This window comes from Puma concolor, chromosome B2, assembly GCF_028749965.1.
Source record: "Puma concolor isolate L17-30 chromosome B2, mPumCon1.1.hap2, whole genome shotgun sequence".
In the NCBI taxonomy this organism is placed as follows: Eukaryota; Metazoa; Chordata; class Mammalia; order Carnivora; family Felidae; genus Puma; species Puma concolor.
The window spans coordinates 144,837,640-144,854,986 of NC_141671.1; the positions used below are offsets into that span (position 1 = coordinate 144,837,640).

A 17,347-nucleotide genomic window follows, 5' to 3' on the forward strand; every position below is an offset into this window, starting at 1 on the left:
GGGGGAGCACACTCAGCTTCCCACCTCTGAATGACACGCTTGCTGCTCCCACAGCCCCCGCCCTTTCCTTCCGTGGGAAAGTGCCCTCCGCCCCATCCTCGAAACCGTGAGAAGACACGCCAGTATATTGCCAGTCATCTGGCAAATCCAGCTGTCCTTCGTTCAGTACGCATGCTGGGTGTCTTTCCATACCGGGCTTTGTGCCAGGCCCTGGAGAAATGAGAAGTCAAGGGCGGCACAGGGAAGTCGCAGGTGATGGTAGTGGAATGGTACTTGTTTGGTGAAAGTGAAGTGTATGCAAAACAACCTCCAAAGGCTGAAGGAAAAGGCCGACAAGTCCCTCTTGAGGAGAAGTGGTTTATTAAGGGGTCTTATGGACAGAAGCATATCTTGAGCATCATAAGACAGGAGATCTCTACAGCCCCACCTCCTGAAGACCTGCTTCTGTAACCCCAGAGGCTGACAGTACATGTGGGGGACCAGCCAGGAGGACAAAGCTTGAGAGCAGGTGTGTGTCATGGCCACAGGCCAGATTGAGGACGTTACCGCATGGGGTGTAGTTAAGGGTGTGGTTAAGCAAAAGGAAAGAGATGGAGGGGGTGCTGTGCTCAACGTTTCAGGTCACAGACCAGTCATCATGGCGGATTGTTCAAGATGGCGTTAGTCTGGTTCATGCAGTGTCCCCCAAATGCAAAGAACAAAATAAAAGCTACGTTTCAGTCAAATAAATTGAGAGTGATACTTAAAAAATCCTAAATTACCACAGGCAGAGAAGGTGAAGGTATTAGTATGCTGGACACTAATTCCTGATGAGTCGAAGCAGTGGGGCCTGTGAGCAAGGGCTGTGCCCCATGAGAGTGTGTGAGAGCCAGGGTTGGGCCCTGCTTCTACTCACTATGCTTCATTATTGCAAGTACCAGAAACCAATGGGTACCAAGGAAAAAAGAGGGCATTTGTTTCAAAGTGCTAAGAGGACGGAATGAGATCATTTGTGTAAACTCCTTAGCATAGTAGTCAACTTTATAGTGATTCTGGGAGTTCCGTGCAGTTATCTTACCTTTGGAGATGAGAACAGAGGAAGCAAACATTATGTAGCAAGACTATGGAAACCAGTCTCCCAAGATGGTACCCGAGAGAACCACTCCTCCCAGGGTTCATGCTCTTCTGTTGTCTCTTCCCCATGGATCTGGGCTGGCTCTGACTGGCGTTTTACCCACAGAATATGGTGGTAGTGATGCTGAATGATGTCTGAGGCCAGGTCATAGGAAGCCCTGCAGCTTCTTCTTTGGTGTCTCAGAGCCACCATTCGAGGGGAAACCAGCCACAAGTTTGAAGTTCAACTTCCTGGGCAAAACTGTCTTCACGTTTAACAAGATCTCGGCTTGCTTCTCTCAAAAACAGAATCTGAGGCAAAAGTTTCCATGTGGAAACCAGCCACAAGTTTGAAGTCAAACTTCCTGGAGATCTATGAGGAAGCCCAAGCTAGCCGTGTGGAAGAAGCCACATGGGAAAGACTGCCTGGCTGGCCCCCTGCTTTCCAGCCATCCAAGCTCAGGTACCAGACATGTGAGAGGACGCATTTTGGATGTCCAACACAGTCAAGCCTTCAGATGACTGCGGCCCCGATGTCATCAGACTGTATTCACAAGGGAGACCCCCAGCAAAAACCACTCAGCTGAGCTTGTCAACACACAAGACCACGAGAGATAGTAAACTATTGTTTTAAGCCACTGTAGTAGATGCCATCTAAAATGGTTTCCAGTGACCCCCCCACCTCAAGATATTCACACCCTTTCATGCATGATCCCCACCTCTTGAGAGTTGGATGGACTTGTAATTTGCTTCTAAAGAATAGAGTAAAAACATTGGGATGTCACCGGTGAGGTTAGGTGACTTGTGTCTTACCCTCACTATCTAGTTCTTCTCACTGACTCCTTCAGATGAAGCAAAGCTGCCTTGTCAGAAGCTTCCCTGTAGAAAGTATCAAGGGGTAAGGAACTGAGAATGGCCCCCAACCAACAGCCCATGAGGCACTAGATCCTGCCAACAACCACAAACATGAGCTTTGAGGTGGACCCTTCCCCAGTCTAGGCTTGAGGATAACTTCAGTTCCAGATGACACAGTGCCTACAGCCTGAACCAGAGCCTGAGCAAAGGGACCCAGTTAATTGAGCCCACATTCCTGACCCACAGAAACCACAAGATAATACATGTTGTTTTAGGGCCCAAAGTTCTGAGGTAATTTGTTCTGTAGCAACAGATAAGTAATATAGCTACTATATGTTGGGGTAGTTTGTCATGCAGCAATAAATAATGTGAATGAGTACAATGATAAGAAAGCAAAAACAAGTCTTATATTGTCAATAACCCCAAGCTGAATGTCTGTGCTCTGGAATTACTAAACCTGATAAAAAGATACGGTTTGGAACCAGCAAGAGGTTAGACCTTGCTTCTCCTGACCAGTTCTCAGGAGTCAAGAAGACCATGAAAAGTAAGCTCCCATGTTTGGTGCAACAAGTAGGCCAGAAGGCATAAGCCCTCCTGCAAATGACTGGAGGAGGTTGTGGGGAAGGCAGCATGGCGAGAGAACTGAGCCCTGGTGGAAATACCTTAGTTCTGCTCTGCTTACTGCAGAGGGGATGAGTCAGCTGGTGATGGGCATCCAGGAGTTGTTGAAACCCAGGCCAAAGAGGTCGCTAATGTCAGCTGGCATCAACTATAACCAGGCTCAGGGGAAAGTCAAGACTGTGAGATTTTCCTGCCTTGGAACAAAAAATAGGCAATTAGAGTCATTGGTACTGAATTCATCTATATTCTCTGCCTTGAACATGTAGGTCAGTTTCTCTTTTTAGGAAGTCTTCCATTTAGGGGTGTTAGGGACTGAATGCATGTGTGTCACCCTCCGCCTGCCCCCAGCCAGCTCCTGTTCATATGTTGAAGACCTAACCCCCCACTATAGCTGAACTTGGAGTAAGGAAGTAATTAGGCATCCTTATCAGAAGAGCTACCAGACAGCTCCTGCTGTCTCTCTATCCTCTCACACACGCTTTAAGGAAAGGCCATGTGGTGGTGTCTCCAAGCCAGGAAGAGAGTCCTCACCAGAAACTCAATCAATCAGAGCCTTGATCTTGGACTTGTAGCCTCTAGAACTGTGAGGAAAAACTTAAGTGTGTAAGCCACTCAGTATCTGTGTGAGCCATTCGTATTTTGTTACAGTGGCCCAAGCAACTAACACAATGGGTTGGAGAGAATTGGAATCAGCCATTTCTGTTTCCTTCCTATTTAACTCAGGGCCCCACTAGAGCATGAGTACTTGATGTTAGCCATTACTGATGATGATGATGATGATGATGATGATGATGATGATGATTTTGAGAGAGAGGAGGTGGGGGAAGCATTCGAGGGGAAGGGGCAGAGGGAGAGGGACAGAGAATCCCAACATGGAGCCCTACGAGGGGCTTCATCTCATGATGGTGAGATCATGACCTGAACCGAAATCAGGAGTTGGGAGGCTTAACTGATGAGCCACCCAGGTGCCCCGTTATTGATTATTATTATTTTTTTTTTTAACATTTTTATTTATTTTTGGGACAGAGAGAGACAGAGCATGAACGGGGGAGGGGCAGAGAGAGAGGGAGACACAGAATGGGAAACAGGCTCCAGGTGATTATTATTAATAAGATAGGTAAGGAGATCACTGCAGTGTATCTACAAAATGTTAGACAAGTGTTGTTAAATTAGGAAGTAAATTTGACAGTAGACCATGAATTTCCTAGGGTATCAAGAGTATTTGCAGATGAGCCCCTTGAGTTGTTGCCATTAGCCTTGAAAAATAGCAGTGAGTGGGAGTCAGCAAACTACAGACTGGTGGACTTGACTTTGGCCCAATTCTAGAGGAAATGACTTTAAAGGATGGCTTTTTGGCCCTTAGAAAATGAATATGGACATTAGGTATGAGTAGGGGTTTTTCTAAGAATACATGGTATCAGACAAATCTAATTTCTGACATTTTGATCCTTTTTGTTCTTGTTTTTTTCTTTTTTTCCAGTTTCCAAAGGCTTAATTGGTAAATATGTTTTAGAAAAGAAAGATTGATTCTATTACTTCCAAGTCAGTGGAATGAAGAGTTGTGTCCAGGGCCACATCACATGGTGCCAAAGGGGCTGATGCTTTGTCCACCTTTTTTATTCACAGATCTAGTCAAAAGCACAAGACTTGGAGTCAACCAATTCTTTAGGCTTAAACCATAGGCTGATTTCTTTCTCCTCACTTAAAAAAAAATATTTATTTTGGGAGAGAGCGCATGTGCACAAGCAGCGGAGGGGCAGAGAGAGAGGGATAGAGAGAATCCCAAGCAGGCTCCGGCTGTCAGTGCAGAGCCAGAAGCAGGGCTCTGCCCCACAAACCAACTGAGCCACCCAGGCACCCCTCTCTGCACTTTTTACTGAATCACCGCCATGAATGGCATTCCTGCCAACTTGAAGGCAGAAGTCCCCACGGATGGTGTCTGGCTTAGAATCTGCTTGGTTGGCCTCCCCAAGCATCGAATTCTGGCCCTCCCAGACCATGGCCCCAGTCGGCCTGACTTCATGTACTTCACCTGCCCGGGGAGGAACAGGAGGCCCTGCAGGTCAATGTAGTGCTGCCTCAGGAGTCCTCAGACACCTGTAGGAGCTTCATGGCCACGAGGCGGAACCCCTTCGGCCTTAAGCGCTTGATGATCTCACCCACTAGGCCATGCTGCACACCTTCGGGCTTGATGGCAATGAACTTGAGCTCCTGCTCAGCCTTGGCTGGGAAGCTGGGTGGGTGGTGGGTGAAAGGCAGACTTGGAGCAGGGGGGCCAGGAGCCACTCAGGAGGAGGCCCCGTGATGGCCACACCTTGGAAGCTCCGCCCTATTTTGACTCTTTTTGAAACAAAGCTGGGATGCACTCACTTACCTACGGGTCCGATCCCCCAATTAAATGGGACTACTGTGGAGTGCTGTGACACGTCATGTATATGGACTTTAGAAGGCTTTTTAAAATAAGAACAATGTTGATAAATGTGGGTTGAGTGCCTCTGAGGTTAGAGAGATGATACATACTAATAGGCTGTTTGCTTCAGGTCTGTGCTAGTCACTCTGACCCTCTCACATTCTTCAATGCTTGGGACACCGACACTGGAAGAGCATGGGCCTGGGTCAGGTGGTCCTAGGTTCTGATCAATAGTCCCTGAGAAAATCAATCTCTTTAAGGCCTCAGTTTCCTATCTGTGAAATGAGGATAGTGACCGTGAATAACGCATCAAGTCGTTAAGAGAATTCTTTGGTTCAGGCCCTAGGCTTTGCAGGGGATCAGCAATTACTGGTTCTTCTCACAGGATAGCATGACGCTGAGCGGAGAGCCCAGGAGGCGTTACAAGAACTCAATAATGAGATGAATGGGCTAATGCTGCCAGAATAGCAACTCATTATCAGGGTGACACAGACCTCATCTGAATTGTGTTCCATTCTGAGCTTAGAGAGGAAACTTGCTGAATAGAAGCATGTTCAGAGAAGGGACCTGGAGGTGAACTGGAGGTGAACACCGAGTCACCTGTGAGCGATGCTTGATGGCTTAGATAAGCTTTCTTGGAGCCCAGGAGATGATGGGTATCTTTCCCCTCATCATATACACTATCACTGCACCCTTCTATTTCCTTTTCCATCACAGTTGTCATTATGTCATTATTTGGTTATTATTTGTTTGCTGGCTGTGTCCTTCACCAGAAGATAAGTCCCAGGAGGACAGGGATTGTCCATGCATTCGAGTGGTGTTTCCAGGGCTGAGGGAAGTGTGTAGCACTTGGTTACACTGAGCACTTGGTTAATGCTGGAACACATACATGAGAAAAAGAGGGAATCTAGGTGATGTTGGACAGCAGACCAAGGGAGGAGAAGTTGGAGAAGTTACCAGGAGCGAGTTTCGGTGTCAAAGATGTCAACTCTTTTTTTCTTTTTTTTTTTTTTTAATGTTTATTTATTCTTGAGAGAGAGAGCTTGTGAGTGAGCAGGGGAGGGGCAGGGAGAGGGAGACAGAGGATGCCAAGCAGGCTCTGTGCTGACAGCAGAGAGCCCGATGCGGGGCTCGAATTCACAAAGCGGGAGATCATGACCTGAGCCAAAGTCAGACACTTAACTGACTGAGACATCCAGGCGTCCGGATGTCAACTCTTTTTAAAACCTGGGACCGTATGATAACAGCAAGGGGTCCGTGGCGGTGTCTCAGGAGAGGCCAGGCAGCTAGCACAGTCTCTGGAGCAGGCATTTCTGTACCAGACAAGCCTGCCTCAGGTTGGAGGGGAAAACTGGCTGTCCCTGAGCAAAGCAGCCAGGAAATGTTTTGTTTAGTCCTCTTGAAGTTCAAAGTATTTTTTTAGTGTCCAATACCTTAGAAATGGAAGGTGTCACATGAAAAGTCGTATTTGAAGTTAGAATCTCTCATTTATTTTTTAATTTTTTAAGAGAGAGAGAGACAGAGAGAGAGAGAGAGAGACAATGAGGGGGAGAGGGAGGGAGAGAATCTTAAGCAGGCTCCACCCCCAGCACGGAGCCCGATGTAGGTCTTGGTCGACGACCCTGGGATCACCGTCTGAGCCAAAATCAAGAGTCAGATGCTCAACCAACTGAGCCACCCAGGCGCCCCGAAGTTAGAGTCTCTTAAGGGCTGAGTGCAGCCCCTTTAGACAATGCATGCTCAGGTGCACAGCACCCACCTGGCCCGTGCCTGTTACCTGCCTGTCCCACGGGTACTGGTGTTTATATTCCCTGGTCTTGTCATCAAGACCCCTTTTCCTCCAAGTGTCTGTGGAAAGAATTCGAGGGGTAATATTTTGTTATCATTCTTTAAAAGTTGTGGTTTAGGATTCAGAGTGGTAATGGAATTTATCATTATTAGTCGGTGTTCAGTCTGTTTCTTTGCCTGGTGCCCTCTCTTCCCTCCAACTTCTTAAGCCCCTCCCATCTTGAGATCAGCCCAAACATGGAGCACTTGCTTTCCTATCCCGGTCAACCCCGCCTCAGGTGAGTTCGGTGCCCTTCCTCAGGGCCACTGTAGCAATATGTGCTCCTCACACTTAGTTTTGGTAACTTACTTTGCCTGTAAGTTTGCTGAGGGCAGGAACGGAATCCTATCCGTGTTGGTCTCTTCCTGCCAACACCACACTTGTTGGCGGGAAGAAAGCTCGAGTCTTTTCTTTTCCTCATTCAGACTGACTTTAAGCCCATAGCAATAAGGGGACATTCTGACAAATGTTCCAAAGAGAATCTTGGAAATATCCAAAATTGTGGCTCTTTTAAGTTTATTTATTTTGAGAGAGAGAGAAAGAGAAGCAGGGAGGGGCAGAGAGCGAGAGAGCGAGAAAGAGACACCCAAGCAGGCTCATGCTCAGCACCGAGCCCAATGTGGGGCTCTATCTTCCCACTGTGAGGTCAAGACCTGAGCTGACACCTAGAGTTGGAGCTTAACCGACTGGGCCACCCAGGCGCCCCTCCTCTGTTCTTGATTACAGAAATTTGGGAGGTGGGCGCGCCGCGGGACCCCCTCCCATGGGGCCAGTGAGGGGGGGGGGTGTCTGGGCGGGGTCCTGCGCCCCCTCTCCCGCCCCTGCTCCGCTCCCGGCTGCACCCCACCTTCACCCGGGCCCCGCCCCCACTGTCACCCCCGCCCCCGCCCCCCCTCACCTTCGCCCCTACCCCCCACCTTCGCCCCGGCCGCGCCGCCCCCCGCCCCTCCCGCCGCCGCGCGGTCGCTTCCGCGCACGTGACCCCGCGGCGCGTCGCGCTCTGACGAGTTCCACGGAGCCGGCTGCTCTGCTCCCGGGCCGCTGTCCCTCCGGCTGCGGCTGTGGCTGTGGCTGTGGCTGCCGCGGCTACCGTGCGGCGCCGGGCGGGCTCGGGGCGCGGGCCGGGGCCGAGGGCCGGGGCGCCGAGATGGAACCGTGAGTGCCGGTCGGCAGGGCGGGCGACGAGGGCCGGGGTCTCCCCTCCTTGGGCGCCCGGGCCCCGCGTCCGGGTCCCGCGAGCCCTGACGCCGGGCCCTCCGCCCACGTGGAGCCCGGGCCCCGGGGGGAGGGCGCGACGCCGGGGGCTTCGCGGGGGCGGCTCGGCGCACTGCCCCCCCCCCCCCCCCCGGTGGCCTGCAGGCGGTGGGGACGGGGGCCGCGTTCTGGGACGGGTCTCGGCCAGAGGCGCCCCGGGAGGACCCTCAGAGGCCAGCTCTGGCCCTGCTGTCTCCGGAGACCCGTGCCAGGTTTGGATGGCTAAGGAGCGGCCCTCCCGGGAGTCCCTCACCGCCTTCCCTGGGGCAGCCCGGGGCCCAGCCTCCCCGCTGGAAGGGCGGTGGCCCCCTGCCCCGACAGTGGCCCTATCTGTCACGTCTCTGTTAAAAGCGCCCAGAGCACCCCACTCAGCTCTTTGTGATCTAGCCCAGCTGAGACTAAAGAGAGGTGCTTTCCAGTGGCTTTTTGATGATGGTGGCACGTTCGGAGCCTGCCACAGCCCTTTTAGATCTCCGGGACACCGAGTTTTATGAGTTTTAATCTGCTGACTTTGGGCCTTATTACCTCTGTGAAGTTCAGGGATTTTAAGGAGGAAAAACCTGTCCAGGGCCCCACAGACGCCAGCCCTAAAGCTTGCCTTTGACGCAGCAGAGTCACCTGGGTACCTCCCAGGGGACATCCGGGAAGAGGAGAGAAAACTAACAAGTTTTGTGCTTGAGTTGCAAAAAGTCAGAAGTCCCAGAGAAGGAGTGCCCAGAGTCTGTCTGCTGTGTAGAGCAGTGTCTGTGGCAGGAGGTTGGGAGGGCCCCTTGGGCAGTTGAAGGCAACCTTCAGACAGGACTGTGTGAGTTTCTCTGTGTGTTTGGGGTCGTAGGGGCTGGGAGGGTTTGCATTGCACCGCTGCCGAGTCCTCTGACTGTGGACATAGAGAAGATCGGAGGGTGTTGCCAGAATGCAGACCTGTGTGATGGAGGGAAAGGTTTTCCTCCACCTCCTCCGAAGTTTCTGACTGTGGTTAATTACTTTAGCACAGCATAGGAAACCGGGCCAGCCTAAAATGGTAGCCCTACATGGATGTTTGAAAGGTCTTTCTTTTAACTAAACCCCGGGCAGAGGTGGGTTACCAGTGGTGCCTTCGCACAACTCCAGGGACACCGTTCGTTTGTGACCTGTGTGAATAGTGTACTTGGGATGCCGTGCGAAGATGCCTTCTGGGGTCGTGCAAAGCTGTGACCCTGCGGCAGAGTGACAACCAGCATGGTTTGGGAGGTTCTCCTCCGTAGCGAACGTCCTTGGGTCCACGCAGCACAGCAGCCCTGAGTGGTGTGTGGGGTGTCCTCCCGTTTACTTGGACCAGAGGAGCAGAGAGCTTGAAGCGGTGTGGGCGTTGGCCAGGACTGCAGTCTGGGTCTCCTGGGGAAGTCGGGGGCTGTCTGTCACGTGATAGGGAACTAGACCAAGTGGGGGCTGTTAACTAAAGCGAGACTCGCAAACCACAGTGTGAGCGAAGGATTTCAGCGGAGTATGTCTCCTGCCATGGAGCGGTCGGCGACCCGACGCTCTCCTAGAAGCCATGCCGGGCTCTGTGGAGCAAGGGGCTGGGGTTGGGGGATGTTGGAGGTACCTGGAGGTCAGCCAGCCACCATCGTCTCATTCAAGAGGACATGAAAGCAGTGGGAGTCAGAAAAAGTCTTTGGTGTGCAACAGAATCTTACGAGGAAACAAGCCCGAAGCGTGTCCTGCTTCTGGCCCCGGGAAGGTCAAAGTGCTCTTGTTGCCAGATGTGACAGAGCCCCGTGGCGAGAAGTGACAGGAGCAGGAAGAGGAGCCGGAGAAAGAGTGCCGGGGCGGGGGGATTGGGGGGGGGGGGGACGGAAGAGAAAAGAGCAGCGTGGTGGAGGAGCTCAGCTTGGGGGGCCGGGGCCAATGCAGGGTCTGCAGGACTGTGAGCTCCCTGCTCACATGCAGCCCTGCCTACTCTTAAAAGGGCAGGAGAGATTGCTGTCAAAACCAGTCAGGGTAAATAGTTTCCCCGTCCTTAAAGCTTTAAGCTTAAAATTCCTGCAAACTCCCTTCCTTTTCTGAAAATGCCTGGGAAGTGACAGGTGCCGGGGTTCAGGAGGTAAGGACCGTGGGCGTCTCAAACAGTTGTTGCCCTGACTTCCTGTTTGAGCATAGCCGTCACAGCCCTACACATAGTTGAGGTGTCTCAGGTTCGCGTGTTGCTTTGCTCTTGCAGTAGCATTTCCTGCAGACGTAGATAAGGTTGTTGTTGTTGTTGTTGTTGTGTGTGTGTGTGTGTGTGGTGTTTGATACTTACAATCAGTTTTTGGAGAGTATGTTTCACATGTCTGTTTCATTCTGTATGCATTTCAGAGTGGAATTGTATTAAGTGGACTCCTCCTCTGCCAGCAGTGAAGGCGTGGCTCAGACAGATGAACACAGACCTTGTTGGGGTTTCTGTGTCCCAGGCCTTCCAAGTGTCCCAGTGCTCGAGGGGACAGCAGGCCTGTGTCAGTATCCTTGTCTTGCAACTACAGAGTTTTTTAGGATTGTGCCTCTTAGGAATCTTTTGTTTTCCCCCCTGAACCCAAATGATCTCTGGAGCTAATAAAAAGTAACGCTGTTTTCTCTGTACCAGATACGGCTGTGAGCCCCTTCTGTGTGTCATTTCGTGCCATCCTCACAGCTACTCGCCCCGTGACCATTCCCGTTGTTACAGATGGCAACACTGAGGCGCAGAGAAGTCCGGTCCGAGGTTCTCAAGGTCACAGTATGTCGCAGAGCTGAGGCTGAAGCCTGAGTGGTTGGCTCCAGAGCCCACATTAGTGACATCTCTCAGTAGCAGCTGGTGATGAACGAGTGCTCACAAGGGCTTTCGTGTAACGAATGACTCATTTAATTACCCCGGCTCCCCTCGGCGGTGGGGCATGTCCATTTTCTGAATTTTACAGTTCGGGGACTGGAGGTGCCGAGAAGGAGAGTGGCTTGCCCCAGGTCACCCTGCGGGTCGTGGCGGAGAGGCCTTCTAGCCCGGGCGGTCTGCCTTCAGATCCTGGGTTCTTCACCGCCGGACGCGCTGTCTGGGCCCGGGCTTGGGTGCTGCCCCCTGGCTGGCGCACTGCCTGTGCTGACCAGCGTGTGGCCTGCTTCCTTGTTGTCTTTGCCCCGGGAAGGCTATTCAGTTACCTAACACGCTCCTGGGTGTGAGTCACTGGGCTTGCAGCCTGGCGAGGATACACAAGGATTCATGGTTCCTTGAGGAGTGTCGATGAGCGTACTGTTCATTAAAATATGCTTTGAGGTTGTTGGGCCTTGAATGTTGGTATAATGGCTTTTTTGACTAGGTAGCCATAAATTATTTATAATACAGACAAGTTTGAAATTTGAATATATTTGGCTGTATTCAATATATGTCCCTGATAGAAATTTCGGAGTTCTTATTCTGTTCTTCCCCTTAGAGTTTTTTCTTCTCAAAACCCATTGAACGGTAGGTTTAAAAAGGGGAGATTTTGGTGAGGGGGCCAAAAAGCGAGAGTGAGGGAGCGGTGGGCCTCCTTTCTGCTGCTGACTTTGGGGGTTCAAATCCCGCCCCCCTCATGTGGACTGGGACCTCAGCAGTGTATGCCAACCCTAGCCTCTAATGTCCCGTCTGTGAAAGGGCTGATAGTACCTGCCTCACAGGGAAGCACCTAGCCTAGTACCAAATAGGTGCTTAGGGAATGACGGCCCTGCCCTTTTCTTCAGTTGGCCGGGTTCTGAGCTGGAGGAGGGGAGGTATTACAGAGTGGATCATCAGGGATAATGGTAAGATGGAAACGTTTTTAGAAAAAAAATTCTTTAATGTTTATTTTTTGAGAGAGAGAGAGAGAGAGAGAGAGAGAGAGTGAGCAGGGGAGGGGCAGAGAGAGAGAGGAAGACACAGAATCCGAAGCAGTCTCCAGGCTCCGAGCCGTCAGCACAGATCCCGACGTGGGGCTCTAACCCATGAACCGCGAGCTCATGACCTGAGCCAAAGTCGGACGCCCAACTGACTGAGCCACCCAGGCGTCCCAAAAACAGATTTTTAAAAAAGAAAAAGTAGGGGATGGGGACAAAAGCACAACTCTTACTACTATAGCAAACCTGATTGAGTTCTTCCTATATGCTTCCTGCACTGTCCTGGATTCTTCATTCTTTCATCTATGCCCGCCAACGACCCTGGGGGTTTTCCACGTGTCTCTGATGTACAGAGGAGGACACTGGGGCCCTGAGAGTTACTTAGTCGTCTGCCTAGCAAGTGGGGGTGGGTGGGCAGGATTTGAAGCCAGGCTGCAGATACCAGGCCAGCGCTTTGGACCACGGGAGAAGAGATTACTTTTATACACATGATGAGAAAAACAAAATCTTCGCTTAAAGCATGCCCACGTACTGAGACCGAAAGGCCCTTCCCACTGCCCAGATGTCATTTTTTAATTCTCCAGTGGGAAATCTGGGAAGGAGTTGAACAAGTACCGAGATTTGTGATATTGAAATATTTTCAGTCTTAACTTACCTACTGTATTGTGACTTTATGGGACCAGATGAAATACGTATTTATAAGAACGCTTCGGCCTCCTGGATGCTGTTTTCTCCTGCCTCCCTTTGTGTGCTGACTATATCATTTAGGGTTCTGTCAAAGGCAGAGACTGCTGCTGGTCTCCTCTTGCCGCGTCACTGGAAGGCCGTGCCTTCAGGTGTCTTCTCGCCTTCTCTGCTCAGCCAAGTTCTGTCCGTGTCATGGTCATTCTGCTCCAGGCCCATAAAGGGACTCGTTGAGTGTGTGCCTCTCCCATGGTTTCTCTCCAGTGGTGTTTTAATAACTCTTATAGGGCCTGTGTGGGAGGGAGAAGCGTCCAGTGGGAAAGTAATGTTGGCTCAAGCAGTTCTGGAGTTCTCGGTGGCCCTAATGGGGACACTGGCTTTCCAGGCGGCTGAGCAGGGGCCTGACTGAGGGTGTGTGCCGAGGGGAAGGCACTTTCTTGGAGCTGTTCTGGCCAGTTCCCAGACCTAGCAAAGGCCAGAACCATACAAAAAAATTACAAGATAACAGTGGGAGAAAACGTTCAATTTTACAATTCAGTGGTCTATACTTTATTATCGCAAAGAAATTAGAACATGGAGGAAACCAGAGTAAAACCAGGGAGGAATGCATAGAAATGGAAGAAATCAATAGTTATTGGACTAAGGAATCTCTAGTTCATGGCCTGTCATTTATAAGGCTCAGCGCTGGACCACTGGGCCTAGAGAGGCCAAGGGGGAGCTCCAGGCTGGGAGAGGCATGGAAGTCTGTGAACAGTTGCTACCCACAGTGAAATCTGGAAATGGGCACGTGCCTCCTGTCCTCCATTGGAGGAGACAGTTGCCTGGTCAGTGTGGTTGGGGGGCGACCTCACAGGAGGCAGGACTCAGCTGGGCCGGGAAGGAAGGGGGAAGGAAGGGTGCATTGGGCCTGGAGGGAGAGGAAGGACTCGGTGACTAATCATCGATGGAAATAGGAAGGGCAGGCAACAAGGATGGTTGGTGACTGTTTCACATTCTGACAGGACAGTTCCAGGTGCCTTGAACAGGGAGGTTTCTATACTTATGTGACTTAGTGTCTTGAGTTTCATTTTTAATTGTGGTTTTTTTTTTTCTTTTTTGGGTATGTATATTGAAGGGAAGCTTTGTTTTTTTTTTTGTTTTTTTTTTTTTTAATGTTTATTTTGAGAGAGAGAAAGAGCTTGTGAGCCAGGGGAGGGTCAGAGAGAGAGAGAGAGCACGAATCCCAAGCAAGCTCTGTACTCTCAGTGCAGAGCCCAGCTCGGGGCTTGATCCCACAGTCCCTGAGATCGCAACCTGAGCTGAAATCAGGAGTTGGATGTTTAACCAACTGAGCTCCTGGGTGCCCCGGGAAGCTTCTGGTTCGAATCGAATACCCGGGAAAAGTGGCTTAAAGAACAGGAGCATCGAGAAGTTGAAGGGGGCATCTCCAGGGCTGCTTCGGCAGCTCTGTGTCCCTGTGTGGCCTAGGTAGTCTCTGTCTCTGGCTCTCAGTCTGGGCCTGTCGGCTGTGTGCACCTTCTGACGTGCCGTGTGGCTGTGGCCGTGCGGGCAGTGCTCCCCTGCACGGCTCTCCCCACGGGGACAGAGGAGGCTCTTCTCACACATCTCTTTGTGAGGCAGGGAAACCTTGTCTAGCAGCGCCTGGCTGGTTTCCCACAGGTTCTGGGCCCCAGTGCGGTGGGGGGGGGGGGGGGGGGGGGAGAGACTGGGCAAGTGAGGCTGGTCTCTGGAGGGCAGGGGACCAGGGGAGGAGGAGGCAGAGTGTGGCTCTGGGCAGACAGCAGTGGTGCTTCTGCCCTGCCCCCGAAGAAGTCCCTTCATCTCCCATGGCTCCTGTTCCTCCTTTAGAACGAAGTGGGGATTATGGTGGGTGAGTTGTTTCCAAAGAAACCCATGTGATCATGTCACAGGCGTGCCAGCGACTGTTGGTGGTGGAGTGTTTGGCTGTCACTCACCGTGATAGGGAAGCCACTGGAGAGTTCCGGACTGAGAGTGAACGCACGTGGCTTTCAGAGCAGCGAGGCGGAGAGCAGAGTGTGGGTGCTCAGGCCAGAAGCGGAGGACCGGGGGAGGCCTGCGGTGCAGTGAAAGATGGCAGGGCCTGACTGGGGGACCGAGAAGGGCCGCGACACGATGTATGTTGAAGGCTGTGTTGTTGCATTAGATGTGGGGAGTGAGCAGAAGACAGGTGTCGAAGGTGACCACCCAGCTCTCGGCCTGAGCCCCTGGAAGGCTGGGGCTGCCACGTCCTGGGGCGGGGAACTCTGCAGGACAGGGTGGGGGAAGATCCGGAGTCTGGCTTTGGACGCATCACACCAGCCGCCCACCAGATGTGCAAGCGGAGGGTCAAACAGGTGTTCGCTGTCAGCCTGGGGCTCAGCTGGGCCGGGCCGTGAACGTGGAATTGTTCGCCTGGAACAGGGTGAGATCGCTGCGGAGAGCTGACAAGGGAAGAGGGCAAAGGGCAGCACGTGCCAATGTGTCCCGGCAGGACAGCGGTGACGTCTGGCTGCAGAAGGTCCTGCGGGATGGTTTTCCTGCTGTTTCGTTGTGGGTATTGATGGCTTCACAGACTTCATGGTACCTGGAAGCAGTCCCTTGGGAGATGGTTATGACCATGCACAACGAAGGGCAGGCGCAGCTTACAGCCATTTGGATGATGGCTGCAGTTTGGGGGACTGGCTTTCCAGTAAAGGTGTTTTTAGTTTCTCTAGGAAATAAGTCTGGGTGCTATTTTAAGTCACCCGTGAAACTGAGATTAATTTAGAAGGGACCTAAACGGTCCAAACCAAAGCTAAGGGGACAATCTGTTCCATTGAGTTTGAAAGGTCTTCCAAGGCTCCAGGGGCTCCAGGGAGGTCTGCATTTTAGAGTGTGTGTGTTAAATGCCTGAGTGTGAAAAGAGACGTGGGCCTGGAGAGGAAGACTGGCGTCTGGGTCCCATCCAGAAGAGAAAAAGGAGGGACAGCTGTCCTGAGCTGGCAGGGTTTTGTCCGGGGCCTTCCTGCTCTGGTTATCTGGGTTGAAGATCCCACCACATGCAGTGCTTGACTTGGCCAGGGTGTCTGGGGAAGTGGGGAGTCCTCTCCCTGCTCCCTAGTATCTTACACACCAATTCAAGGGAAGTACGTGAACACTTTTGAGATAACTAATGAAAGTTGGGCAGGTGTTTTCTTGTGTCCAGCGTCCATGGCAGATAGATGGGTACTTTGTCTTCAGGCCCTCGGCTGTGTCGTGCAGGCCACGTGTGTCGTAATAGGTTAAAGTTACGAGAGATGGGAGGGAGGGGAAGCTTCCTGGAGAAGGTGGGACCTGCAGGTGAGCCCTGTGAGGCAGATTTCGATGGTCTGGTGTGGAGAAGAGAGAGCATTTCACATCAGGAGAGCAGTGTGCGAAGGGGCTGGTCTAGAGTCTGGCTCCACCATGGTGGGAAACATTAAAGAAATTAAGCCCTGGATGCTGATGCTTGGGTTTGAACACCGCCTCAGCCACTTAGTAGCTCGCTGGTCTAGGGCAGGTTACCTGCTGAGCCGTGGCACGGCACCCAGGGGAGGCATCTGGCAGGCTGTTGCAGTGACCGTGCTGGGCGTGGCCAGGGCCTGGGCCCCGAGACCCCGCATGGGGAACGAGACGTTAGGAAGCAAAGCGCCCCTCCTCCTGGCTGGCCGCAGGCGTGGGGTGAATGAGAGATAGGCATCCTCAGAGGTGACTCCAAGGTTGCAGGATGTGGGATGCAGAAAGGGGAGAGGCAGGAAATGGGCAGTGGAAGCAGCTTTTTCATTTGTTACTTTGTTTTTTAATGGGTTCGGTTTTAAACTTATTGGCCATAAAGTGGTGTAGACTCCTTAGTGAAAATGTCTTGGGGGACACTGTCTCGGGGTGGGATCAGGGGCAGGGAGGGGGTTGAGATGGTTCCTGGAGGTGGGAAGGAGTGTGAGAGAGGAAGCAGGAGAGAGGAAGCAGGAGATGGTCCGGCATCGGAGAGTCCATGCAGTGCGGGGGCATGGGTGACAGCAGAGGCCGAGCGGATTAGGCTCCTGGATCGGAGGCCTCTTGGTGTCAGGCTGTGTGTATTGCCTACATCACAGCCTTGCCTCTGAGCACTTAGGGAATATTCCTTCCATTGGTGGCCGGATCCTAGGGAATACAGGTTGCCTGTTCACTGAGACTTGCCTGGGCCGTCGGCTAGCTTGATGGTCAGAAAGACGTTGGTGTTTCAGCTGGGAGGTGAAGTGGGAGGTAGGCAGAGAAAGCGCTGGGAGCCTGGGTCAGGCAGGAAGTGGTTGTGGGGCGGCTGGCAGGGCGGGAGGAGACTTGAAAGGAGACCCTCTGGGGAGTGGCCTCGACTCCCCGCTGCTGCCACTCACAGCGCCACTACTTTGATTGAGCAACAGTGCAGAACTGTGATTTGTCTCGAATAGGAAGGTGTTTCTGAGGCTTAGGAAGTCCCTTGTTTTTGAGGGAACTGCTGTGGAGTTTTTAGACATGAAGCCGAGAGCAAAAGGAACCCTGGAGAGGAGGCACCGTCGTGCGGAACTGAGCCATCTTGGTGCTGGTGCTGGCCCACCAGCACCCTGTGGCTGGAGGGGGTCCTCAGACCCCAGGCCCCCAGGGTGAGGATGCCTGGAAAGGTTTACCGCTGGAAGACAGCAGAAATGTGGCTCCATGCCCAGCCTGCCCCCAGCAAGCCGAGGTCATGGCCGCGATTGTGCCCGATCACGTTTTCTCGAGCAGGGGGCTTATTCCGCTTTCTCTGTGTCTTT

The 17,347-nt window shown here is 52.3% G+C and overlaps 1 protein-coding gene across 3 annotated transcripts in view; it reads left to right on the top strand.

Moving 5' to 3' along the window:
* The window catches only part of TMEM181 (transmembrane protein 181), a 74,719-nt gene that overhangs the window by 14,026 nt on the left and 43,346 nt on the right, over positions 1-17,347 (top strand). The window contains exon 1 of one of the 3 annotated variants that reach the window (XM_086708248.1): positions 7,800-7,961. The exons of 1 other annotated variant lie outside the window; for it this stretch is intronic. In XM_086708248.1, the coding sequence (XP_086564374.1) occupies positions 7,954-7,961 (8 nt within the window). In that variant the 5' untranslated portion in view covers positions 7,800-7,953. Of the gene's footprint in view, positions 1-7,799; positions 7,962-8,055; positions 8,866-17,347 lie in introns of those variants that run through there. One more of the 3 variants, XM_086708249.1, reaches the window with a different exon arrangement.